Here is a 27,632-nt window from a genome sequence, read left to right as displayed (position 1 = left end):
CCCCACCACCTCCATGTCCCTTACACAGCCTCCTTAGACCTCCCCACCACCTCCATGTCCCTTACACAGCCTCCTGTCCCCTGAGGGCAGTAGCTCACGACTCCACATGCAGTGGGCTAGCAGCTCTTCACCCAAACTCACAAGGTGATGTGCAATTACCAGGAGAAGCTGTGAGGGAGGCCGGGGAGGATGTGTCCTTGCTTGATGAGGAGGCAGATGTCCTTTTATCAGAAGCTTCCATGGCTGCTCTCCAGGCGGGGGCACTGGAGGAGAAGAGACAGACACCTTTCTGACCCATGCAGGGAGAGTGAACTGTGCCTGCCTCAAAATGTGTGTTGTAAATTGTAACTCCCTATGCTACCCCACCTGAGACAGGATTCGTGTGGGGTGCATCTCTGAGTCCATCTCTTTTGAAATCTAAGGAGATTAAACAAGTCAGGAGATGGAGCAGGGATGCGGGAACACCCAGGAGCCAAGGGACCGAGAAACTGGAGACAAGGACCTTCCCCCAGAGTCGACAGAGAAGGAACCCTTCCCCTAGAGTCGGCACCCTGAATGCACAGTTGTAGCCTCCTCAACTATGAGAGAATACGTCTCGCTCTGTGAAAGCCACTCTGTGAAAGAAGAAGAAATCCCACTCTGCCTGTGTAGCCTTAAACAGGAGGCTCTGGAGCCTACCCAGGCCGCCTGGAAGCTGTCATATGAAACAAGTGTGTGCTGCAGTGGGAAGGCTGCTGGCAACACTCACGTCCTGCTGAACATGATGGCACAGTGCTATTCTTTATAAAGGAGCAACGTGTAAACAGAAACCGGGGTTGGGGTGGGATACTGAAACACAAACCCAGAAACCCCACCGCCTCTGGACAGTGGGACATTCCCTGTGGCTAATGGCAGGGGCCTACAGACTCACTGCTTACCATGAGGTAGAAGGCAGGCCTGCCCTGTGCATGGTCACCCGACTCACCCTGGCCTGGTCCGTGCTAGGTGCGCCCGGAAGACAGCCTGGACCAGCATGACTGCCTTCTCCAGCTCTGGGCTGTCGGAGGCAGCAGGGCTCTGGCTGTGGGGTGTTGGGGGATGCTGCAACAACAGTGAAAGGGAGATGGTTCTCAGCCCTCTACCCCTTACATCACAGAACCTCTCAAAGAGGTCCTGTGGAGTTACCTGAGGGATGCGCTACACACTTCAGATTCTTAGCTGTTTGTCTTGTTTTCTTTTTCCCTTAGGTCTTCCTCAGTTTGAAATCTTAATGTGTGTTAGACGTGTGTCCTGCGTGGGTTTTCTTCTCAGTCATTGCCCACTGGGAGCACTCAGGTATATGTAGGAGTACGTAGGCCTACACAGGTGCAGACTCAGGGCCCAGCATTATATTATCTCCAACGTTATGGAGAAGGACCTCCCCTATGCCACCTGGATGGAGCCCAGGGAGAGGGACCACCTGAGGTATCCATGTCATGCTGTTTTGTCTTTTTGCCAAAGGAAGTAGGAGACCAGGGACAAAATAGAGAGCTTACAGCTTTATTCTTTTTTAAGCTTCTATCTTAACTGAAAACTCACTGAGCGGTACAAACAGTGTGCAGTCGGCCGCTAACCTAAAGGTGGTGGTTGTTGTTAAAAGTGCCGTCGAGTCAGTTCTGACTCAAAGACCCTGCGTACGGTTTCTTAGGATTGGCTTGGTGTTTTGAACTTCCAACCTTGCAGTTAGCAGTCCAGTGCTTATCCTACAGTGCCACACCAGGACCTAAAGGTAAGCACAGTTCAAACTCAGCCAGTGGCTCTGTGGAAGAAAGGTGTGGTGATCTGCACGTGTAAAGATGGCAGGAATGGAAAAGTCTATAGAGAGGAGCAGTCACTGGGTAGCACACGTGCTGCCATGAGTCAGAGTCAAATAGACGGCAACCATTTCTGTTTTTATGGTCCCTGTCTATCTCAGTGTCCCTGCTACTTTGTCTCTGGCCCTCAAAGCCATTCTGCCTACAACGCTAACTCGATCTCAGGTCTGAACCAGGAGCAGAACTGCCTTCGTTTGACCATATGTAAAGGAGTGGTGGAGTGGTGTGAGAGGGAAGACAGCATGTGAGGAAGGGGTGCGTTACAGAGATGGTGAGTGAAGTGGGGTGGCACGGGAGAAGGGGCAGCAGGAAGGACAGTGGAGGGTGTCCTGTGAGGACAGGGTGGTGTGTGAATATGAGGCGACATGTCAAGAAGTGTGGTGTATGAGGACAAGATAACAGGTGAACATGAAGTGGCATGTGAGGTGGTAGCGTGTGAATACAGGGTAGCGCGTGAGGAAGCGTGGCATGAGAACACAGGGTGGTGTGTGTGGTGGTGGAGGGGTGTGTGATGCATACCTTCTGGGCACTCAGAAGAGAAGAAGCAATGAATGAACACCCCGTGCTTCTAGCTGGTGAAGTACAAGAAAAGGAGAAGCTGGGGAGCATCAAGTCTGGGGGCCACACACTAATGTTACCTTCCAAGGGGAGCTTGGTATGCTGGGAGACAGGGAACCAGAGGCTCTGCTGGCCAGGAGCTGTGCCCTCGCGAGGTGTCCCCGGAAAGCCGCCTGAAGCACAATGGCTGCCTGGTAAGGACGAGGAGAGAGGAAACAGGTGAATTTTCCTCAGTGCAGGTTCAGATGAAAGAAAATTCCAGAGGGAAATAGCTAAAAGCAGAGGAAACGACTCCCCTTACTAGCTCATAGTCACAGACCGCACTACAAGAACTTTCCTGTCTCCCCGCAAATCTCCTTCAGTGAGGAGCACACCAGAGACTGATCCCTCGGGGGAAGCTTGGAATGGAAATGAATCATCTGTCCAACACAATTCAACTTAGCTGCTAATAGGACTCTCTGTTTTACATGTAGTTATGTTTTTTGTGGGGAATAACTTATTCTGCTCTCACAAACTTTCCACGTTACTGTTGTAGGATGCCGTCAAGTTGATTTTGATGCACTGCAAGCCTGGAGGACAGAGAAGACGGCCCCACAGGACTTTCAAGGCTGTCATTTATACAGAAGCAGACATCTCTCTCCTGTGGAGTGGCTGGTGGGTTCAAACTGTTGACCTTTCAGTTAGCATCCAAGTGTTTAATTGTTGCCCCCTTTAGGATTCTTTATGTTGTTGTTGTCAAGTGCCTTCAAGTCGGTTCCGACTCACAGCAACCCTATGCACAAAATAACGAAACACTGCCCGGTCCTGCGCCACCCTCACAATTGTTGTCATGTCTGAACAGGATAACATGTTGTTGTTGCCACTGTTGTCAATCTTTCTCGTTGGAGGTCTTCCTCCTTTTCACTGACCCTCCACTTTACCAAGCGTGATGTCCTTCTCCAGGGACTGGTCCCTCCTGACAACATATCCAAAGTGCAAGATGCAAAGTCTCACCATCCTGGCTTCTAAGAAGCATTCTGACTATAGAACATAGATTTGTTCTTCTGGTGGTTCACAGTGTTTTCAATATTCTTCTGCAACACCTAACTCAAATGCATCAGTTCTTCTATGGTCTTCCTTATTCACTGTCCAATTTTCACATGCATGTGAGCCTACTGAAAATACCAGCTACACCTTAGTCCTCAAACTGACATCTCTGCTCTTGCTCTTGAATATCTGAAAGTGGTCTTTTGCAGCAGATTTGTGGAGTGCAATTTGATTTCATGACTGCTTCTTCCATGAGCATTGATCGTGGAGCCAAGTAAAAGGGCTCTTTATACATCTTCTAAACTCACATAGGATCCCTAGAGTCATGGCAAGGGGATTATTTACCCTTTGACCTTAATCCTAAATGATTTTCCTAGGAAATATGCTCTAAGTTATGAAATCAGTGCTGTCTTTGGGAGATAGAACTTTATTTGCTCTCTCATCTCCCTACCTACATCAATTTTGAGTGATCCTATTTCTACTAACCTTGGTGAAAAATAATACAGCTTAACAAAGGGCTCATGGGTTTATTAACATCTGAAGAGAACAACAAACAATCAGACTGAGCAGGATTGTAAAATGAGCTTAGAGGTCTAGATGTTTCAATGATAATGCCCCCCACCCCCACCCCCGCCAAATTAAACAGCCCCAAACTTTGGTGTGTTGTGTGTGTTTTTTAAAGACAAGGTGAGGGAAATGTCAGAAACCAAGGGTGATGAAACAAGTATATGAAGGCAGCAGAGAGAGAGACAGACAGAGTGTGGTAGTTATTAAGAACAAAACAACCTGTAAAAAGCGTGTTAGATACTTGGACTAACCCAGTAAGAGTAAGCACAGAGATTAAAGCACCTGCTAACCAAAAGGTTGGAGGTTCAAACCCACTAGCCTCTGTGCGGGGGAAAGAGGTGGTAGTCTGCTTCTGGAAGGATTTACAACCGGGGAAATCCTCTGGGCCAGTCCTCCTGTCCTATAGAGTTGCTATGAGTCGGAAGTGACTTTTCTCTCATCTGGAGGTGAGTTAATGCTGTTGTTGGGTACATTCAAGTCGACTCTTAGCAATCCCGTGTGACAGAGTAGAACTGCCCCATAAACTTTCCTAGGCTGTCATCTTTACGGGAGCAGACAAGTCGTTCCCTTATGAGAGCCTTCAGTAGTGGGGTGGGGTGGGGTGGGGAGACAGCCTGGACTGAGGTCCTGGGGCAGAATTAAGTCTGAGGACCAGAACAAGACAGCCCTGTGGATGTGGGGACAGAGGCAAGGCCAGCCTTGTTAAGTGTAAGGGGTCTCAGGTATCTGTGTGGATAGCCCCTTTATGCTTACAGGGGAGACAGGTAGATTTGACAGTTGGGGAAATAGAAAGGCCTCCCTCTAATGGTGGTGGTGATGGTGTATACTGGCAAGTTCGTTCTGACTCAGCCACGCTGTACAGGGCTTCTGAGGCTGGAAAGCCTCATCTTCCTCCTGCACAATGGCTGGTAGATTAGAACTGCTGACCTTGTGACTAGCAGCCCAACCATAGCCCACTAAGCTCCCTCCATTAACTGCGGTAAAGCACACACAACATAAAATACACCATTTTACCCTTTTAAGGTTGGTGTGGAGGGGCTTGGATGGGCAGTGGTGGAACTAGGGGAGACAGAGGGACACAACAGGAAGGCTAGTGTGTCAGAGGTCTTGGGGTGGGATCTTAGAACTGATAGAAGTATCTAGAAGATGGGATGTGAGGGTCAGAGGTCAGAAAGCACTGACATGATCAGGACAAGGCTATGTCCCGAGTGGACGCAGTGACTGAGTGGTACAGGGGACCCTCTCTAAGCAGGGAGCTGGTGCCATGGTCTAGAACGTGGGCCTCAAACACTCACACTTCTCACTGCACCTGGGGCTGCGGGCCTGCTGCCCACCCAGTGGACGGTCTTCAGCCCAACTCCTCTGGGGCAGGCAAGCTCAAACCTGTGCCCCCTTTCAGTGCCCACCCACCCGCTAAACTGGGATGGTAACTGGCCCCCATAGGGAGTCCAAGGAGCAGAGGGCAGACACTGACAGGCCGTCAAGAATTTTTAGCAAAGTAAAGATCTGATGTTTTAGCTCCTTACAAAATAGTGGTCAGACCTCCAAAGCACACCATTCATGATTCCATTTATTCTAGTCATTGTTTGCTTTAACTCATACTTCCATCCTTGCTCCCCACCACTCTCCAGACATCCCCTTCACCAGCCCATCCTCACTACTCCCCAGAGAGCTCCTACTCAATCTGCAAAGCCCTGCTCATGTCTCCTTTGCAGATGTTCCTGCCTTAGCATGTGGGCCTGGCAGATACCACGGCGTCATAGACGCAGCTTTGAGCCACACACCCCTAAGAAATTGTAGCGCTTTGCTGACCTGTCTGCTTGACCTGTCAGCTAAGGGCCGACCTAGCACACTGCTTGGCAGAGCCCAAGATCAGTACAAATGGGCTGAGGGAATGCATGAGTAAATTAATTTTGAAAGTGTTAAGTCACCCAAATATTTATTTGCTGCATGTAAGATTGACGTATTTTAATTTCCTGTAGCGCTCTAGTGTGAGTTCAGGAAAGTGAGCACTTTGTGGCTTCCTAAAATACCCTGTTACTTTACTCCAATGTGAGCGTGCTTGCTTGTGTCACGTTCTGAGATGGGAGAGACAGCCCTTGTTTACCTCATGCAGAGCAGCCACTTTGTTCTGAAAGAAAAAACAAAGCATGAATTGGTGTGAGAAGGATGTGTTTGCCTACAGTGCAATCTTCACTTCTGGTCTTACCCCCACACGCATGACACTAGGGAGAAAGATGTCAACAAAAGGTGCAAAAACACTGTGGAGATTCAAAAGCAACAACCACCCCCTCCCACCACCACCCCCACCCTCTGTAGCGACCCTCTAGGGCCACACTTCCAAGAACCCCATTTTAAATGGGGATTTTAAACTGATATTTTTCTCAGATCAGTAGATTCAGGGACTCTTCCAAGTTCCATAGATCCAGTCAGTCTGGATTCTGTAAGAGTTTAAAATCCTGTTCCACATGATCCCCATTTTGATCAGGATTCTTTTATGGAATCCTTGATTAAAACATTCAGTGCTGGTAGCTGGGAACCCCCTAGTTCTTCTGGTCTCATGGCAAAGGAGACAGTTCCTTCTCTGATCTCTGGTCAGTTAGGGAGCCATCACTTAATTCACAATAAAAACTTAAAAAAAAAAGTCACTGGGGGACTTAAAGAAGTCTATCAGTCAGCTGACCCCACAGTCTGGACCACAGTGAACCTCTAAGGTCTTCCATATGCATCTGGTGACTCATAGCTGACTGGACAGCATGCACGTCATGTTTTGGGGTACACGACTGGACGCTCACATGGGTCACAGCCCAGGGTCGCCTGGACACAGTGGGGAAAAGGGAGCAACCAGGAGCAGTGGGTGTGACGCGAACTGATGGGAAGATAGGCTTACCCAGCAAAGTGACAATAAAGACTGTGGCTGAGATGGCATCAAGAAACAGACGAGGATGGATATTGGTAAGGATATTGCTAGGGAATGAAAGTGGCCTAGACACGAAGCATGAGAAGAGAAACTGCTGAGGGATGGAAATGTTCCTTCCACGGCTTGAGGAGGACGGAACTGACAACACCCTGTCACAGAACTGACTAACGTGTGGGACAGTACCGCTAAGGGAGCCGCCTTGGAGGGCAGCTCCTGTCACCTCAACTTGAGCTGTGGAGGGGAGTGTTGCTGCAGCAGACCTGAGAAGTTCAAGGTCTTACACCAGGTGGCACCCAGTCACCTGCTATGACCCTGAGAGGGCAGAGGACAGAGTGAGGATACCCCATTTCCCCTCAGGTGGCCCATCGTAAACTCGGAGACTATTCTGCGGCGCAGATGCTGCATATCCCTCATAAAACCAACCATGGTCCTCCAGGAAACCCCAGGAAAAGGGAGCCATGGGGGACTGCAAATCCTCCACAGCAGGCAGCATTTGCCCCAAAACACAGCTCAGAGGGCAAGAAGGACAGGAAAGAAGGACGGATGGACACGGGGACACAGGGAGGAAGTGCGAAGAGCGCTGTTACACTGAAGGGACTGTAATCCGCGTCACGGATCAGAATGGGTATGAAGCGCTGAGTGGAAAACTCACGTGCTCTATGAACTCCCATCCGAAAAAACAATGAAAAAGATTGTTTTTAAAAAGGAAAGAAAATCCTTCACAGCTGTTGTTACTTAGCATTGAGCTGGCCAACAGAGAAGTCAGTGGTCCAGGGGGGTCAGAGCTGAGTCGCTGGCTGCCAGCACATCTGCCCCAAAGAGCTGGTTTCCCTACAACCACCGGTCTCACCTCTGTGGGGCACCCTGTGCTGAGCACTGACTGGTGCACATGCTCCTGGGAAGTAGGCCTCTGCCTGCTGTCCATCTAACAGTAGAGTCCTGTGCCTCCTTCGAGGACCAGCTTAAATATGGACCTGTCCCTACCTCTCTCTGCTCTGGGCTCAGGGCTGTCTACTGCCCTCTCATCTGTGGGCCCTGACTCGGAGATGGCACATCCAGGGAACTCTGATTTCAGGTGGGTCAGCTTCTGGGGGTCCCTCGGGCCCTCACCTCGTGGCTGCATGCCCTCCAATGGGCCTGCAGGACCCTGGCTGCTGCCTCCCGCTGCTCATCTTCTCTCCCAGCAGAACGGGCAGAGGGTGGTCGTGAGCACAAGGCACTGGGATGGGGCTCCAGGTCCTGCTGGGGGCAGCTGCTGGTGGGAAGCGGTGGCTGGGGTTCTTCCATGGTCTGCAGGAAACACAAGGGGTGAAAGGGTGGTAAGCAGGGGGGGCCAGGACAGCATGCCATTTGGTGGAGAGCGGGTTTGCCTCATCAGGCTTCTTAATTTATTGGGAGCTGCCGTAGCCAAGGCTAGAAGTTTTCCAAGGAACCATGCAGGCGCTAGTAAGCAGCTGTCATGGGCTTTTCAGGGCATCTGCCTGGCGGGCATCTCCCAGGTGGACCTGGGGAAGGAGGCATCTGTTGTCTGAAGAAGAATTGGCTGCACGAGCACATTACCCTCTCTAAAATCAGTACACAATTTCCATTATGCAAAGATTGTTGTACCACTCTTTGGGGTCCTTTCTGGGGTCTTTCATCTCGTCGGATACTGTATTACAAAAGTAGGATTTCTGGGTTTAAAACAGCAAACTTCTAGCTTGGTTTCCTGGTGGAAAGAAACCATCAAACCAACCCTGAGTTTTGCCATTTATGGGCCCAAATTTATAAAACCAAATCTAACTCACAGCTGCTGAGTCGATTCCAACTCACAGCCAACCTGTAAGACAAGGAAGAACTACCTCATAGTATTTCCAAGGCTGTCATCTTTACGGGAGCAGACTGTCTCCCAGGGAGCGGCTGCTGGGTGTGAACTGCCAACCTTACGGTTAGTAGCCAAGTCCTATAACCACTGTGCCACTAAGGATCCTGGCTGTCTAGAAGGATAATAAGCATGAAAATATCGAACTACATTTCTTCACATTCCGAATGCAAACTCGGTGGAGACACATGCTGTTGGAGACAGACCCCACAAAGTAAGAGACGGGATAGACTGGTCAGCTGCCATCCACCCGCCTCAGGGAGCTAACCACGGCTTCTGGCCAAGAACCCAGGCTCGTCTTGACGTTTCCACTGTTACCCTCCTGAGGATCTCACTACCTGTCAGAGATTGTGTCTCCTTCAACCATATGTCAACTTGGCTGGGCTGTGATTCTCTGGAGCTGTTGTGCAATGAAGCAATCATCTTCTACGATTGTTGTTGTTAAGTGCCACTGAGTCAGTTCCAACTCACAGCGACCCTGTATAGGATTTCTAAGAAGCAACTGGTGAATTTGAACTGCCGACCTTGTTGTTCAAACTGACCCTGCGGTCTAGTGCATTATCCCAGAGCCATTAGCCTCCATCTGTGATGTGCTGCCAATTCGGATCTCTATGTACTAGTACAGAGTCCTGGTGTGGCTCTGCTGGACAATGCTCTGGACCACACGGTCGGTGATTCAAACCCACCAGCTGCTCCTTGGAAACCCTAGATAGGGTTGCTATGAGTTGGAACCAACTTGATGGCATGCAACTAAAACAAGTGCTTTTGTTCCTGAGGATTAGGCTGTATCTCTATGTTATTGAGGCGGGATACAAGCTACACGAGTAGGCTGTCTCTTGAGTCAGTCTCGTTTGTGATGCAAAAGAGATAAACAAGTGAGCAGAGAAAGAGAAAGAAGAAAGAGCTGGGAGTGGAATGTGTCCTTTGGATCTGGGGCCTCTCTGTTGAGAACCTCCTAGACCCAGGGGAGGTCTGATATCAAGGACCTTCCCACAGAGCAAGTGCATCTTCTTCTATAGCAGGTACCCTGAATTTGGACTTCCATCCTCTTAAACCGTGAGAGAAGAGATTTCTGTTTGTGAAATCTACCCCCTTGTGGTGTCCCTGTGACAGCCACACAAGAGACCCTGCAGACCGCGGTCCCTCTGTCTTCACACACTCAGATTGCCACTCAGTTTCTCCAGTGGGAAACTGTCAATATGCATTGCTGGCCAATTTGATAAAAAATGTAAAAACATTTACTTAGGAGATCAATGAATATTTAGTCAAATAATGCTTAGTCAACAGCTGGGGGGAAAAAAGCACTACTTTCTGATGTTCCTATAAATTACCCGAGGCAACTGTGAAAAGCCTGAGTTCCGGTGTGCCATTTAAACCTGCAGTTAGTCACTCGGCTACTAAAAGACTCAGGGCCCTTCCACTACCCAGACGGCCATGGGCTCTTCCAGTCAAACTCACTCTTCTTCAGAATGGAAATGCTCTCAGCAGAAAGAAACCCAAAGCTGGCACATACGTGGCTTTAAAAAATCAGATAACACTAACAGATACACAAGAGAAAGGGGGAAAAAGCCCAAACAACAGACACTTGCAATCCTACATACAGAAACAGCCACACTGGCTCTTTCTTACATGGGAGGGTGTTTTTTGTTTAATGGCATCGTGCTATATGCCTTTTTTTGTGGGGGGGGGGAGAGGGAGGATTTGGTTCCCTCCAACAATAGATCCTAGGCATCGTTCCATGTCAGTAAATAGACCCACGCTATGCTTACTCATGGCTGTACACTATAGCATATCTTTATGTAGCTCCTCTGTGTGGCTGTTCAGGAGCCCAGTCAGTGAGCGGGTACTATCTCGGACTGCGTTTCTACATGCAGCTCCACTCTTGCCATAAAGAGGGGGAGACAGAGATAGAAACAGCTTTTCTTGTCCTTTATAAGCAGGAGCGAGCGGCGCCTTCTTCCTTATAAAGGAGGATGGAGAGACTTCGTCTCCCACACTTTGGACATGTTATCAGGAGGGACCAGTCCCTGGAGAAAGACACATGCTCGGTAATGTGGAGGATCAGTGAAAAAGATGAAGACCTCCACCCAACAAGATGGATTGGTGCAGCAGCAGCAACAATGGGTTCAAGCGTAGTAATGACTGTGAGGTTGACGAAGGACAGGGCAGTGTTTCATTCTGTTGTGCACAGGGTTGCTTTAAATTGGAACTGACTCGATGCACCTAACCACCACCACTCACCTTCTGTAGCTTGTCACACTGTGCTGTCTGGAAGCTTGGCCAGCAGCATTTCAAAGTCCAGGAGGGTTACCTGTGGTGGACAGGTTTCAGGGGAGCTTCCTAACTAAGAAAGATGAGGAGGAAAGACCTTCTGAAAAATGAGCCAATGAAAAACCCATGGATGATAATAGAACATTGTCTACTATGGAGATGGGAGAAGAGTCTCCGAGGTTGGAAGGCACCCGAAGTTCACAGGGGCTGTGACCAGGATCTTGAGCAGACCAGTGATTCTGAGGATGGTGCAGGGCCGGGGAATGTGCTGAAGTTGCCACAAGTTCAAGCCGACTCAACAACAGCAACATTGTTGTCTCCATTTGCTAATAGTTCAATATACCGTCTGTCAGGGACTGAATTGTGTCTCCCAGAATATGTGTCAGTGTGGCAAGGCCATGATTCTCAATGGTTTGGCAGTTATTTAACGATGTAATTGCTTTCCACGATGTGATCTGGTGTGATCAGCCCTGACCTGACCCTATGTGTTGTAAACCCCCATTTCTATGATGGTAATAAGGCCGGATGCAATCTACAGGATTAGATTATATCTTGAATCAATCTCTTAGCAGAGTCCAGAGGGACTTCCTGCCACCAGAAAAGAAGAGGCAGGGGTGGAATACATCCTTTGAACCTGGGGTCCCTGCACTGGGAAACTCCTATATCCATAGGAAGACTCACATCAAGACATGCAGAGATCGTCAAGGAATGCTGGACCTACAGATGCTGAAAGGAGAAACGGACCCTTTCCAGAGCTGACCAAGAGAGAAAGCCAGGACTCTAAATTTGCACCTCCAGCCTCGTAAACTGTGAGAGAATAAACTTCTGTTTGTTGAGGCATCCACTGTGGTATTCTCGTTACAGTAGCACTGGATAACTGAGACACCACTCAACTCCCACACAGTCGTGCCTTCTGCATATTTTAAACTCCACAGCAGGTAAAAGCAAGAGGAACTGGGAGACAAAAAGAAGGGTCTTTTGGTGGAAACAGTGCTGGGCCTGCGAGTGTCGTCGTCACTGCTGTCACTGTGTTTGGAGTATCACCACATTGCTCCTTACTGGAGGAATTATGGGAAGGCATAAGCTCAAGGTCAAGGTGAAGATGCCCCAATAGAAAAACACGGAATGATATTCTGACGCCAGGCACGCACCACCTCCCAGGGCCTCGGTTAGAAGTGGAGCCACTGTCAGGTAGCTGCACAAACAGAGCAGCTCTGCATCTAACTGAGAGGTGGCTGGTGGCTGTGTGCCATGGAGTCAGTTCCAACTCATAGCAACCCTGTACAGGGTTTCGAGGCTGTAAATCTTTACGGGAGCACAACAAGGGTCTAAGAGAGACAAGGGTTTAAATCCCAAATGACAGAGATTAGTGTAAACTCTGCTCAGAGGGGATCAAAGATGGGGAGACAGGCAGCATCTATCCCAGACCTTTCTTGGAAGGTCAGTATATTGAGGCCCAAGGAGGGAGAGAGGGTCTAAACAGGGTTCATCTTATGCTGGGGAACCCAAGTGTTGTTGTGATCTGCACATCAATCACCAAGGCACTGAGTCAAGCTGTACTTCTCTGGTGTTGAGGGTTTGCAGCCAACCTAATACCTGAGGAAGCCTAGTCAGAAAATGAAACGACGTGGTGCACTGGGAAAATCTGCTGCCGATTTCTTCAGAGTGCTCACAAGTTATGCTGTCACTCTGAGGACTAAGGTGCACCTGACCCATGACGTGGTATTTTCAATCACCTCATATACATGTGAAAGTTGGACAATGAATAAGGAAGACCATGGAAGAACCGATGCATTTGAATTGTGGTGTTAGAGAAGAATAAAGTACCACGGACTTCCAGAAGATCAAACAAATCCGTCTTAGAAATACAGCTAGAAATGCTCTTTAGAAGCCAGGATGGTGAGACTTCACCTCGTATACTTAGGACATATTGTCAGAAAGGACCAGTCTCTGGAGAAGAACATCATGCTTTGTAAAGTGGAGGGTCGGTAAAAAAGAGGAAAATCCCCAACAAGATGGTGAAGGGTCACCATGAGTCAGAACCAACTCCACAGCACCTCACAACAACAACAGTCCTCTTGAGCTGCCAAACAAAGAGTCTTCAAAGCCCTGCAAATGTGCATTTCTGCTCTGTGGAGAACAATTGCCTCCTTGAGGAAGGTTTTCAAAGAGGCAGGAACATGTCTCAGAGAAGGTGGGAATGACTTGAGGGAGTTAGGGCAGTCCTTTTGTGAAGAGGTTGGAACAGTGTCTATAGCCTATGAAGAGACACAAGCATTGTCCTGTGACATGGACACTATCCATTCTCGGGGCCAGGATGAAGATCACGGACAACACTGGGCACAGCCGGGTCTCCCACAGGATAACCAGACCATGACTGACAGCACAGGTGTGCAGGGACCTCGGGTCTCGTGAAGAGTGATTGTCACATGGGGAGTGGCCAGTTCTCTTCAGGAGGAACTGACAACTCAGCCTTTTCAAGTTAAAGTTGTGAGTCAATTTGGCTGGGCCAGGATTCTTAGTGATTAGGAGGCTAAGATGTAGTCTCCACCACTACCACCACCACCACCAATGAGATCTGATACAATGTAACCATAGCCAATCAACTGAAAGTAAATGTCCTCGGGGGTGTGGCCTGAATCCAATACATATGGATGTTCTGGCAAAGCTCTCTTCTCTGGCTTCTTGCTCCATCTGGATCCTGCCTCAGGCTTATCATCATCTGACCTCCCATTCTTTCAACTTGATGTCCTGTCAATCTTGGGTTCATCAGCTCCTGCTGATGACAAGAGTCTGCAGAAGCCTCAGTCTGATATCTGACTCACAGATGTGGGACTTGCCTGCTTCTACCCTGTAAGAACTCTCTCTAGATAATCTAGATAATTGTGTATATATATATATATATATATATATATATATATATATATATATATATACATATACATACATATATACAGTCACTGGATTTGCTTTTCTCAAGAACCTAGCCCAAGACAGCCTCCCTCAGAAGATATGGAGAAACCCACATGAGCACATCTATGGGGACACACAGAGAACACTGTCTGAGGGCTGAATTAGCTCTGCAGGGGGCTCCCATCTGCCGTAGGGCTCCCCAATCCTTACAGGAGACCCTTCAGGCCTGCCGGCACCACTGTGGCCTGTGTACATCCTGAGCCCCTCCTGCCAGAATGGACGTTCCACAGTCCAGCTGAGAGAAAAAAACCACTGATTCTGACTTACTGAAACCCTCTAGTGCAGAAAAGAACATCCCAATAGAATTAACACGGCTCCCTCAAGATCAGCAGTTCAACATGAGAAAGAGGAGGCTTTCTGCTCCCGTAAAGATTTACAGCCTCGGAAACCATATGTAGGGTGGCTATGAGTCAGAACCAACTCCACGGCACACAACCACCGCATATATTGAGGGGCCTCTTGGTGTAGTGCTGTGGGATCAGCACTGAACTGTGAACCACAAGTTTGGCAGTTCAAACCCACCAGCCGTCCCTCAGAAACCCTATAAAGGGTTGCTACGAGTCAGACCCAACTCAACTGCACTTAACAACAAGTATTGACAAGAGCAAATGGCCACATCTTTTTCCCATGGAGCAACTGGTGGGTTGGAACCACTGACCTTCTGGTTAGCAACTGACCTTCTGGTTTGCGCTAGACTGCAAAGCCATCTGAACTGCAAGGTTGGCAGTTCAAGCTCACTAGTTGCTCCTCGGAAACTATAGGTCAGAATCGACTCGATGGCACTTAACAACAACAACAACAATGAAGTTGATGGTCATATCTTTCTCCTGTGGAGCAGCTGGTGGGTGTGAACCACCAACCTTGCAGCTTTAAACTATGTGCTTTAACTACCAGGGTCTTTTTAAGAGAACAAGAGGTATTTAAATGAATAATCCTGCTACATGAACCAGCCGAGGGAAAGAAAAGCCAATCAAGGTTTAAAAAACCCTTAATGCTCAGCTCTCAGCAGGTGGCTAAATACCACAGCCTTGCTAAGTCCCAGCAACAATCTTCCTGTCTGAAGAGGAAGGACACTTCTGGAAGGACACATGCAGTGTGTAAAAACGTGAGATCCTGGTGTGTGTGCGTGCGTGCTCCGGGCAGTCTTCAGCGCTTCAGTGACTGGAATGAGGGAGAAGCTGTGCTGTTCACACATCCGTACTATGGGCGCCTCTCAGAGTGCACGCAGCTACAAGGTGGATGCCCAAGAACACCTGTCAGATTCTACAACTCAGCCACACAAAATGCCAGGTGGAGGATCCACTCGCTGCAGAAATGGCTGGCCGAGGACGGGCTTTCTAGCCCAGTGGGTTGCAGTGTGGCTGGCAGTGCTGACAGACCAGAGGCAGGTCTCTGTCACCCCCTCACAGTCCCAAGAAACACCAGCCGGCTGCCTTCAGGGGTGCTGTCAAGAATTGAGCTGCACCCCCCAAAACCATGTGCCAGCTTGGCTGGGCCATGATTCTCTAGATAATGTCATTATCCTGCATTTTGTGAGCTGATGGAATCATCCCTTGTGGTGTGGATTCTCACCTCTTGATGCTGACAAGGCGGGAGAAGAGACAGCTGTGTTCTTGAGGCAGGACGTGATCTACAGGATTAGTTGCAGCTCAACTCAATCTCATTTGGGATATTGTTGTTAAGTGCTGTTGAGTCAGATCTGACTCGTAAAGACCCTGTAGAGGGTTTCCAAGGAGCGGCTGGTGGGTTTGAACCTGCAATCTTGTGGTTAGCAGTCCAGTGCTTATTCTACAGTGCCACTCCAGATTGTTGTTGTTGTTATGTGCTGTCAAGTCAGTTCTAACCCATAGTGACCCTGTACAGGATTTCCAAGGCTGTACATCTTTACGGGAGCAGAAAGCCTCATCTTTCTCCCGCGGAACAGCTGGTAGTTTTGAACTGCTGACCTTGAGGTTCACAGCCCGATTTGTAACCACTACACTACCAGATCTCCTTACTCCAGATTAAAAGAGATTAAATAAGTGAGCAGAGCTCCAAGGGACCTACTATCACCAAGAAAAGAAGAGTAGGGAGTGAAGCGCTGAGCACCTCCCCGACCCAGGGGAAAATTGATGCCAAGACACACGTAGATCTCCAAACAATGCTCGGACCAGAGAAGTTGAAAGGAGACAAGGCCCTTCTTCCTCCAGAGCTGATAGAGAGAAAAAGTTCCCCCTTAGAACTGATGCCTTGGACTTCAAGCCTCCTAAACCGTGAGCAGATAAACGTTTGTTTATTAAAATCATTGCCTTGTGGTATTTCTGTTACAACACCACTAGGGAGTTTTGGTAGCATAGTGATTACAAGTAGGGCTGCTAACCTCAAGGCCAGCAGTTTGAAACTATCAGCCGTTCTGTGGGGAGAAAGATGAGGCTTTCTGCTCCCGTAAATATTTACACCCTCAGAAACCCTATGCAGGGTGGGAATGAGTCAGAACCAACTCCACAGCACATAACCACCACCACCAGGTACCACCACCACCAGGTAACTAAGGCAAGTGTGGAGGTGGCTCGGAGGGAGGGTGCGCCTATATGGAGTCCCTGTAGAGAGAAATTGCCCTTCACCACAGAGCCACCTGCCAACCAGAGCACCTCCCGATCCAAGTCTGTTCTCAATTCCCACTTCCTGCTCACCTCTAGCAGACAACCCTCAGTGGACAGTGGATCTTTCTGGAAGTGGGGGATTGTCTTAACAAATCTGTGAGAGACAGTTGTTGGGAGCAAGTGGGAGAGTGCAGATGAGGAGGGTGGGCCTCTTTCTCTAGATGCTGCTTTTTGCTTGCTGTCAGGCGCCAATGAGGCCCAAGCTGAGTGGATCTTTTGGATATTTCCCTTGGACCATGCTTTGAGGGAGGATCCGCAGCAAGAACCTTGGGTGTAAGGATGAGTACATGGGAGGATTTGAGCCCTCTGCTCAGGATAGCACTAGCCTTCTTTCTCTTTGTATCTGTCTGTCTGTCTCTCTCACAGCCTCTGCATTTAGCTCAACAGCTCTATAACCCACAGCTGGAAGAGCTGTTTACATTCACGACTGACCATCAATGAACCCCAACTTTGATGCCCACAGCTGAGATGACGAGTTGAGCTCCTATGATAGAAGGGTGCTCACTTCTTCCAGTCAGTATGTGGCTGGGAGACATGCTGGGAAGAAAACGCCTAAGCTGGAGACTACATAGGAAAAACACACGTACCTCGTGCATTGTCTTTGTGGGAGCATCTTGCTCTGTTTTCTGAGCTTCTTCCAGCTCTTGGAGCTTCTTGGTCAGTGTTTGAACTTGCCACCTGAGGGAAAATAGGACAGACAGACCAGATCTGCCACCACACTCCACAGGCACAGCTCAGCACTGACTCAGCTACCCTCCCAGGATATATGGACAGAGCCTGAGAGCCCCACCGCAGATGGTGACTCCCCTGCCCAGGAAAGCCTCCAAACACCTTGCAATGCTATTTGGAAATGAGCATTGTTCTTATCTGCTGTGTTGAGTCCACTGTGACTCAGAGCAACTCCGTGTGTTACTTAGTAGAATAGCCTGAGAGATTTATCGGCTGTCACACTGATGTGGTCTATGTTGGAGGATGCGCAGCCAGAATGCTCCTTAGAAGGAATGGGAGACTTTGTCTCTCATACTTTGGATAGGTCATCAGGAGGGACCAGTCCCTGGAGAAGGACATCAGCTTTAGTAAAATGGAGGGTCAGCGAAAAAGACAGAGACCCTCAACGAGATGGACTGACATAGTGGCTGCCACAATGGGCAGGACCAGGCATCATTTTGTTCTGTCGCACACAGAGTCACTACGCGTCAGAACCAACTCAAAGACACCTAGCAACAGTAATCTTTACAGAAGCAATTTACCAGGCCTTTCTTCCATGGAGTCCCTGGGTGGGTTCGAACTGACAACCTTCAGGTCAGCAGCTAACTGCAAATGACTGTGCCACGTGGACCCCCTTAATTGCATGAGTGATGAATACTCAGATACCATGTGGTTGGAAAGAAATACAGCCAGTATCCTCCCTACAGACGCAGAGGCAGAATGAACAGTTCATCTCTGCCAAATCGCCTTTCAGGATATGCATGAAGTCTAGCCTTCTGATGAAATCTTGTCACCTTTCTCCTGGAGGAAATTTTTTTATATAAAATTCTTTCCAGTCATCTCACTAATTAGCCTGAGTGCTCAATAGTTCTGCTCAGATTTCCAGTTATTAGTTTTTTCCTTTTGGGATAAAATTCATATAACACAAAATTGCCCATTTTAGTGTGCACGATTATGATGTTTTTTTAGCACATGTTCACAAAACCATCACCACTAATTCTAAAACATTTTCATCAGTTCAAAAGGAAACTCCATGCAGACCAGCAGTCCCTCCTGATTTTGCCCTCATCCTGGGCAACCTCTGCCTCTACGCATCTGTCTGTCCTAGACGGTTCCTGCAAGTGGGGCCAGACCTGCTGTGTCTGGTTTAGCCTACACAGCATAGTGTCTTCAAGCTTCATGTATGGTGTGGCACAGACCAAGACTAGGTGGTGACAGTCCACCAACTGACTGCACCTCACTCTGTCTGACCGTTGGTTGCTGGACACTTGGGCGGTGTCCTCCTTTGCGCTGCTGTGACTAGTGACACATGAGAGAAGGTGCCTGGGGACACACCCAGAACCTGAGCCAAGTCCTGATCCCAGAAGGATAAGCATCAATGACAGATGGCACGCGGGGGATGTCAGGTGTGAGGGGCCCACAAAGAGCCTCACCCAGTCTGGAGTCTCTTTCTAAAGGTGACAGGAAACCACAGGGACTTGAGGAAGAGGTAGAACTAATCAGGATAGAGTCTGGGGACGTCTGGACGTCCTGCTGAGGATAGGTGGGGGGTGGTAGCCCCTGGAGGCAGGGCGCATTGGAAATCCTGTGTGTTCTCTTCAAATCTCTTCAGCCCGCCTGTTTCCTCCTTCTCTCTCCACACCCCCACGTCTGCTGCTTCTCTCCCTCCTCCTTCAGCCCACTTACCTCAGGGTCTCTTCCCTCTCTCTCCGCTCCTTCTCTCCCTCCTTCATGTGTGCCAATTCCTTCTCCAAGTCAGCTTTCATCTGCAGCAGCTGCTTCACTTCCAAACTGCAGACACAGGACCAGAGACATCTTAGGGTTCACCCTGGTGTTGCACCACAGAGGAGGGGGCCTTCAGAAAAAGTGTGCTGTTCCATTTCCTCACCCATGACGGGGCTTCAGAAATGGAACGAAGACACTGGATTTTCACATAAACTTATCAAAGCCCCCACCTACTTTAGAACAGTAGCAGAGGAGCTGGGGGCTAAGTAAAGGCATGCTGACCAGCTGGCCATCCCTCAGATGTCTATATGAGTTTGACCAGAAGCATTCCTCCAGCTGACCCCAGCTCTGCACACCCCCAGCAGCCACACTGAGTTCAGGGGGCTGTGCTAACTCAAGATCCGTGGCAGCGGCCCAAAGAGGCCTATCAGGGCTGTGGCTGTGGGGGTCTCCAATAAAGCATGGGAGAGGAGGAGGCTGCAGACTGAGAAGCTAGGGTGAGCGTGGAGGACCCAGGATCTCTAGGCTCTACTGCCACTGTGAACACTCGACAGCTGTTAGGACTCAATGCCAGGACTGAAGGCCCAGGACCGTACTACAGGCCCACCTCACTGGACTGCACTTCACAGGTCTTGTGGGGTTTGACAGTTTGTGACAACTCTGCACCCAACATGCCTATCAGCATCGGTTTTCCAGCAGTGAATGCTCACAGCGTGTCTCTACGTCCCATGTAAGTCACGCTCACAACATTTCAAACTCTTTCATCACACTACTGTACATGTGACAGGTGGTGGTAAACCATCAACACAACTCGTCTACGTGCTGGGAAACCAACACATGCCTGTGACTCACTTTGTGGCCCCCTTCACCTTATTGCAGAGGTCTGGTACCAAGCCCACAGTATCCTTGAACTCTGCCCAAACAGAGTTAGTAAAACATTCATATTACACAAGATCCTGCTGGTGGCTAGCTTGTTTTACACAAACCAAGGAAAGCATGTTCCTCTGTAAAAGCGGACCTGGGATTCCCTTTGGACTCTTGAAACGAGATTTAGATGCTGCTTTCCTCAGCTGGCCTGCACTCTTCTAGCACCTCGTGTGATGATTACCACCTTTTTACCACAGACTTGCCTCTATCTCAGTAAAATATCAGAAGTTTCAGAATCACGTACAAACACCTGGACACTAACTACTAGGTACGGGCCTGTAGTTGTTGGATGCTGTCGAGACGATTCTGACTCACAGCGGCGACCCCACATGACAGAGTAGAATAGGCCATCATCCTTTGGTCAGCAGCTGGGCACTTAAGCACTGTGCCACCAGGGTTCCTGTAGCTGAGCCAAATCCCAAAACCAACCCACTGCCACTGAGGGAACTTCCACTCACAGTGAGCCTATAGGACACAATGGAACCGGCCCCGTAGAGTTTCCAAGACTCCACGTCTTTACGGGAACAGACTGTCATGTCTTTCTCCCTTAGATCAACTGCTGGGCTTGAACTGCTGACCTTGCAGTTGGCAGTCCAACGCCTAACCCACAGCACCACCAAATTCACCACAACTGTCTCATTCTAGACAGGAGCTCTGTGCCCCACTACAAGGCCACAAGTGAGCATTCAGCACCTACTCTGTCTCCTGCAGCTGGCTGTGCATGATGGCATGCTCGTCCTGAATCCGCAGAGTGCCCCGCAGGCGCTCCGGCTCCTCGTGGGAGTCTGTGTGGGGCTGCCGGTGCACGGTGGAGGTGGATGAGGACTGGGGTCTAGAGCTCGGCTTCACCAGCTCAGACGCGTGCGACTTGAGGCTTTCCAGCAAACTCACTTTCTGGGGGCAACACAGATGTCATCAGATGTCATTCTTGTCGCCATTTCCCATCGAGGCCACCCAGAGGGGACTGGGGGACACCCCCGAGAGGACATCCCTACCCACAGAAGGGCAGAGAGAAGGTGAGCCACTCTTGTCCTTTTTGCTCATTTACCCTATCGGGTCCCTAGCATTTCCGAATGAAAAGGCCCTTGAGACTGTTCAGAAGGGGCACAGAGCTAAGGGCAGGTGGTAGAAATCAAAACGGGCTCAGTGTCTTTCAGTCCACAAAGCTGGGCTCTGGTTGAAAATTGTTCCTCACAAGGTTTAGTTTATAAAATACCCACAATTTATATATATATATATATAGAAACCCTCTAAGTTTCTGTTCTTTAAGTGTATGAACTTATTTACTTTTAAATCCCCCTCTTAATGAAACATTATGGAGGGCTCTAAGCTAATGTTCTGCTGGGACAGTGGCCTAATGACTGCACTGTAAGTTCACAGGGGGCAGACAGGACAGTTAGTGTGAATCCAAGCATCCCCAGTCAACAGCTCATGACACGTGCCTGCCAGGCTGGACCCTGGAAGGTCCTGAGCTTGGACCATGTGCACCACCTACGTTCACACATGAATGTCCACCTACAGGGGCTCCCCATCTGTGAAACAAGGGCCCTGGGCTTACAGCTCTTGAGGCTGCGTGCACACAGCCCTGGACCCACCCCTCCGTGGATGCCCCCTCACGCTCACCTTCTCCAGCTCTGTGATACGACGCAGCAGCCTGGGCTTGCTCCATTCGTTGTAGCTTGCAGGAACAGCAGGCATTGACAGACGCCCCGGTGTGGTACTTCGAGCACACCTCGTCTCAACTGCCCGCCTGGGGGCACTCTGAGGGCGCCCTGCACTGTTGGAAGCCCCATGTAGGGATGCCTGGGTCCTTGTCTCCCTGCCCAGCCCCAGCAAGGGCCCTGGGGTACCCTGGATCTTGGAGCTGGAGGGGGGATTGCTGAGTAGCTGGTTCAAGTCCTCCTTCAGTGTCTGGTTCTCCTCAGTCAGTTCCTGCACACTCCGTGACAGGTTTAAGAGAATGCTGCTCATCTTCTTCTGCCGCTTGAGGCTCAGCTTCCTCTCCACAGGGGCCCTAGCGACCAGAGAGGCTGGCACATGGGCTCTGAACCCCAGGTAGGGAAAGCACTGCTCCCCACTCCCACTCCTGTGTATTCTAACTGTATCACTAATGGGTGTGCAGAACTCTGTCTTCACAATGTAATGCCATCGCTTTCCCCTCTAAAATCTACAGCGATTACCATCTGGGTGGTGCAGGGGTGACGTGTTGGGCTGCTAATTCCAAGGTTGGCAGTTTGAACCCACCAGCTACTCCACGGGAGAAAGATGAAGCTGTCTGCTTCCATAAGCCTTGGAAACCCCATGAGGCTGTTTTATTCTGTCCTAAAGATTTACAACCTTGGAAACCCTGTACAGGGTCGCTATGATTCGGAACCAACTCCACAGCACATAACCACCACCACCAACCACTAGGCCGCTGTAGGGTTCCTATGGATCAGAACAGACTCAACAGCACTTAACAACAACAATTGGGTCACTATAGGATCAGCACTGGGCTGCTAACCACAAGGTTTGTAGTTCAAACCCACCAGCCACTCCTTGGAAACTCTATACAGTTACTCTGAGTCAAGACTGGCTTGACAGCACTTAACAACAGGGTTGCTTGAATTGGAATCAATTCATGGCGGTGGCTGACCTCTTACAGGAGATGTTTGCTGATTTGCTTTTAAACCATGGGGTGGGAAGGAGGCAGGGGAGGAAGCAAGAGGAACAAGCATGGCTGGTTCAGCGGAAAAGCTCTGTGCCAGCGGTAGCTGTAGAGGCTGGGGTAGGGGTCATCCTCCCTCCGTTGGAAGCCTGGTATCACCCTGCGTGGCAAGGGAGGAGGGAGATCTATGCGCTAGGGGCACCTAGACATCGCATGCAGTAAGCATAGTTAGGAAGACTGTAGGTAACTAAGTGAACTTGCACTTGGCATCAAGCATTTTTCCATATGTGGGAATGTGCTGGGGGTAGCATCCCCCAACACTGAGCGGGAGACATCTGGAGTATGCACAGCTGAGGGGTGGGAGGGGGGAAGCAAGGCTGTTGTGTCAGCATGCAGCCCTGAGCACCTGCGCATAGGTGCTGGCCTACCCCAGGGCTCAGGGCAGGACACACTAGTGTACAAGGCCCCTTGGGGAATCTGCTCCCAGAGACATGTCCTACTTCTTTCCTGCAGTTTCCGAAGTTGCCAGGAGGGTCTGCAGACGGTGAATCTGCGAAGACCAGGTTAAGACGCATTAGGGGCTATCACAAACAAGGAACCCTCCCTACAAGGACGCGCCAGCCAGACCCCTGTTCCCACCACTCCAACAGCTAGGATGCCCACTCAAGCAGTGACGTGCTGGAAAAGGCAGGGTCCTATACCTCCTCATAGTATGTCTCCATGGCGATGCGCATCTCCTCCAGATTCGTGGTCTTCATATCAGTCTGTAGCTTGCTGAGAACCAAGCAGAGAGTTAGTGCGGTGAGGCTGGAAGGGCAAGTGTACGCATGGTCTCTCAGGCCTCCTGAGGGTCTGAAAGAGGCCCAGCCTGGGAATGGAGACCTGCATGTGCTCAGCACTGGCCTGGGCCTCAGACCGATGGGAGAACTCAGCATGCCAGTATTCTGGCTGCCAGGGACTGGCCGCTGTACAGGAAAAGGAAAGGAAAGGTACAGAAAAAGGTAAAGAAGCTTTAGAAATACCCTCATCTAGTGAGGAAGCGAGCTTTCAACAACAACAACAGCGACAAGGATGCGAGCTTTCAAATCACAGCAACTCTCCATTGAGAGTTGCGCCATCGAGGGTGCAACTCTCCATCTCCCCCTGCTCAGAGAAAGAAGAGTGGTGAAAAGTGTGAGCGCTTGGAAACAATTAGTCCAGGGGACTGATAGAACACGTGATGAGCACGCTCCATGACCGAGACCAGAAGGACTTAATGGTGCCTGATGACCACTACCAACTGTTCTGAGAGGGATCACCTTAGAATGTAGAACAAAATTGAAAATCATTTAAAAAAAAGGACGAGGTTTACTAATGGGACCTTAAGACCACGGCCCTTGGCCACCCTTCAGGTCTGGAATCAAAGCCAGCCCCCTGGCTCTACTTTCAGCCAAGCAACAGACAGATATATAGGAGGTGGTGGTGGTGGGGTGACACACCACCAGGAAGATACACCATAGAATGGTCAACATTAGAGATCAAAAAGGCAGCATTTACCCAGGGGCAAAGTTTAGAAAGGTGGGGAACAAAGGAGGAATGAAAACAGGAAACCCAGGGAATAAGTGAACTATGTGATGTTACATGGAGAGGGTTGAAATCAGTTACATGAAACAAAATGTGTATGGACTGCTGGCTGTAAAACAGATGGTCTACTGTTCACCTTCACAGTCTGCATTGTCAATTCACAATAAAAAGCAAAAAAAAACCCAAAGACTGAGTTCAGGACTTAGCAAGGGCAAAGTTCTTTGGGGGCAGGCAGAGAATGACTTGAGGGTCTGTTCACACTTGAGGTTCCTCAGCACACAGTGGATTGGACACCAAGGGAGCCAAAAGCACAGAGGTTGGGACTCGGGAACACAGCAGACTGGTAAGATGTCTTGTAGACAAACTTCATCAGGAAACAAATTGCAGGGCGGGGCTGCTACTGTATAAAGCTGAGACAGAAACAGGAACCGCTTGAGAAAGGATGACCCCTCTGCGCTGAAAGGCAAGTGAGGAAGAAGCAGCCCAGGGGGCAGCTGGGGGCAATGAGGGACAGACCTTCCATACTGGGGTACATAGGGCCACAGGAAACTGTGGGGAGCAGCTCGTCCTCATGGGAACAAGACTAGGAGACAGGAGATCACCCAGAGTGCAGAAAAGCAGGCCCAGGAAAGAGGGGAGCTGTGAAGAGAGCGCAGGGCTGGGGATACACAGCCAAGGTGGGCGCAGCCAGCCCCCGAGATGACAGACCCAGAGGAGAAGACGGTCGGTCCCTGCTCGCCTGGTGGGGAGGCAGGACCCTCTATCCTTCCTTCCTGGCCTGGCTCACAGTGTGTCCCCACCCGTAGAGTGTCTGCCCCCTCCCAGGGTGCCCCCCCATCTCTGGTGCCGCCCGTACTTGATAGTGCTGTCCTTGTCCTTGCATTGCTGCTCCAACTTGAGGATCCTCTGCTTCAGCCCATTGACCACCTGCCGACAGAATGGCCTGTGGAGCTGACCGTCCCCTCCCTCCACAAGGTGCCCTGGGAGCTACCGCACTGTCCCCACAAGGCCGGTCTTCCTCCTGTAATTACAGTCTCTGGACTAGGGACTCAGCGAGATGCAGATGACACTGAGTGTGGTTTGCACTCAGTGCACACACACACACACACACACACACACTCATCCCCACCTGACTCAGGAGGTTTGGCAGGGATTTTAAAGGGACGCTCTCTTGCCCAAGGATACCTGGTGGTACAACCCACAGGGCAGCCATTCAAATCCACCCAGAGGCTCCTCAGTAGAAAGACCGAGTGATCTGCTCCCATAAAGATGACAGCCTAGGAAATCCCACGGGTTGCCATGCGTAGGAGATCAGGCAGCACGCACAACTCCAATGCTATGGCCCCAGAAAGGACCTGAGTGGAGTCTAGGGCTGGAGGAAGCCAACCCGTTTTAGACTCCCTTCTTATCCATGGGGGGTGGGGGCAGGGACACCCATATACTCCTGGGAACAGCCTCTTTCTTTCTGGATGACCAACCAGTATTTTAATAATTACATTTTAAAGTAAATGTCAATGATTTTGTATCCCTGGGCAGTGCAAGAGGTAAACGTGCTTGTCTATGAACTGAAAAGCAAAATCCAAAACATTTCACTTTGGCTTCAATATATCAATATATCAGGACTCTACATTTCTAGGCCTGAATTATAACTTCGAGCCCCTAAAAGCAGTAAGGTGATCAGGCTCGACTGCTGACTGAAAGGCAAAAGCACCCAGGAAGAAAAGCTTGGCAAACTTCTGTCAGAGCCACTGGAAACCCTGTGTGGTCCAGTTCTACTCTGACACATGAGATCACCATTCGTTGGAATCCACTGGATGACAACTGGTTTTTTAAAAAAATAATAGAAGGCATATATATTTTCCTATTAAAAAAAATAATTAAAACCTTCTTTAAAAACCAAACCCACTGCAGTGAATTCCATTGTGACTCACAGTGGCCCTACACGCGGTGGAACTACCCCACAGAGTTGCCCAGGCTGTAAATCTTTATAGACACTGACAGCTTTGTCTTCCTCCTGCCGAGCAGCCTGTGGGTTCCAACCACTGACCTGTTGGTTAGCAGCCAAGCATTTTAATCGGTATGCTACCAAGACTCCTTAAAACATTACAGATGAAGCTATAAAGCACACTTTGGCCTGGACACCCATTGCCCAAGTACATACTGCCCTCAACTGAGTATGTGCCTTACAGACCTCCTCACGTGTGTGCATACATGAAGAACCTGAGATGACGGTGCTATTCTGTTCATTTCATTCAGCAGTATGCTTTGTTCACTCAATAGTCTACCTTGGTGAACGACCCCCTGGCTCCTGTATGCCCATGCCAGTCCTCCAGAGCACCAGCATACTGCAGTCCACATGCACACTTTCCTACCAGTGGGACCAATGTTTGTGACCAGACAAGCTTCCATGGAAACCCCCAGTAGGGCCTCCTCATACACCAGTGCAAGTATTTCTTGAGCATCGAGATGGAGAACTAGAAGCGTTCAATCCCAGGGCACACACTCTACCTGGCAGTGGGTACTGAAACGAAATGCTATGATTATGAAGTTGGCGCAGGACCGGGCAGAATTTCGTTCTGTTGTGCAGAGGGTTGCTATGAGTCGGAACCAACTCGACGGCACCTAACAACATTACAATGGAAATAGCACACATCCAATGATTATGAATTTCTACCTGTAAATCAGCTTTTATGATAAAAGATAACCACACCCCAATATCAGAGGAGCCCTTTCTCAAAAAAGGTACCATATTATGCAGAAGTCTGTGCCCTCCTGAAAATTAATCATGTGGACATTCCTGTATATATATATATAGCTGTGCCATTTTATAATCCCTTTTATTTTTTCCCCCCAAAGATGTTTTGATGTAGCACTATTCTGCTTTGAATGTTTTTTTTACCAACACTGGGCAACTATAAATATCCTTCTGCTTTGTTTTGTTTGTGTTGGATTATTTTCGAGACACAGACCCCAAAAGAACAGTATTCCACAAATGGTGTCTCAGTTCTACAACGAAGTTCTTCCTAATGCCCATGCCGATTTACAGTGCAACGGCTGCAGTTTAAAACCATACACATCTGCTTTTTCACAGCCCAGCCAGTATTGGTGTGGTGGATCTCGGGCTCATTTTGCTAAACTGGGGTGTGAGGCTGTGCTCAGAGTCATTTAAAATAATTTCTCCACTCAGGTGTTGACTGTCAGCGGGGGCAGGACCGACAGAAATGCCACCTGCCTTCATGGGCTTCAGCATCACCACCCATAACCCTCTTGGTCAAGTTCCTTTACTTTGGTTTCCCAATTTTAAAATAAGGATGGACTGCAAGCCTTAAACTAAAAACATCCCCTGAAGTCATCTTCCAATCAGACAGTAAGCTGGCTTCTCTGCCTTGAGCATCGTGATCATGCCCTTTTA

General features: G+C 49.5%; 1 protein-coding gene across 1 annotated transcript in view; it reads right to left on the bottom strand.

Annotated features, from left to right (window-relative positions):
* The window catches only part of IQCE (IQ motif containing E), a 47,619-nt gene that overhangs the window by 5,015 nt on the left and 14,972 nt on the right, over positions 1-27,632 (bottom strand). Inside the window, exons 8-19 of the mRNA XM_006859876.1 lie at positions 25,077-25,147; positions 23,359-23,431; positions 23,158-23,207; positions 21,851-22,024; positions 21,634-21,688; positions 20,708-20,904; positions 19,045-19,149; positions 17,238-17,328; positions 8,014-8,193; positions 2,471-2,581; positions 965-1,080; positions 160-263 (exon numbers count right to left, since the gene is read on the bottom strand). Coding sequence (XP_006859938.1) covers positions 160-263; positions 965-1,080; positions 2,471-2,581; positions 8,014-8,193; positions 17,238-17,328; positions 19,045-19,149; positions 20,708-20,904; positions 21,634-21,688; positions 21,851-22,024; positions 23,158-23,207; positions 23,359-23,431; positions 25,077-25,147 — 1,327 coding nt within the window. The remainder of the gene's footprint in view (positions 1-159; positions 264-964; positions 1,081-2,470; positions 2,582-8,013; positions 8,194-17,237; positions 17,329-19,044; positions 19,150-20,707; positions 20,905-21,633; positions 21,689-21,850; positions 22,025-23,157; positions 23,208-23,358; positions 23,432-25,076; positions 25,148-27,632) is intronic.

The sequence above is a fragment of the Chrysochloris asiatica genome, unplaced genomic scaffold (genome assembly GCF_000296735.1).
Source record: "Chrysochloris asiatica unplaced genomic scaffold, ChrAsi1.0 scaffold00034, whole genome shotgun sequence".
Classification (NCBI taxonomy): domain Eukaryota; kingdom Metazoa; phylum Chordata; class Mammalia; order Afrosoricida; family Chrysochloridae; genus Chrysochloris; species Chrysochloris asiatica.
Note: the sequence above shows the minus strand (reverse complement) of the source record. Positions and strands in the feature narration are given on the sequence as shown.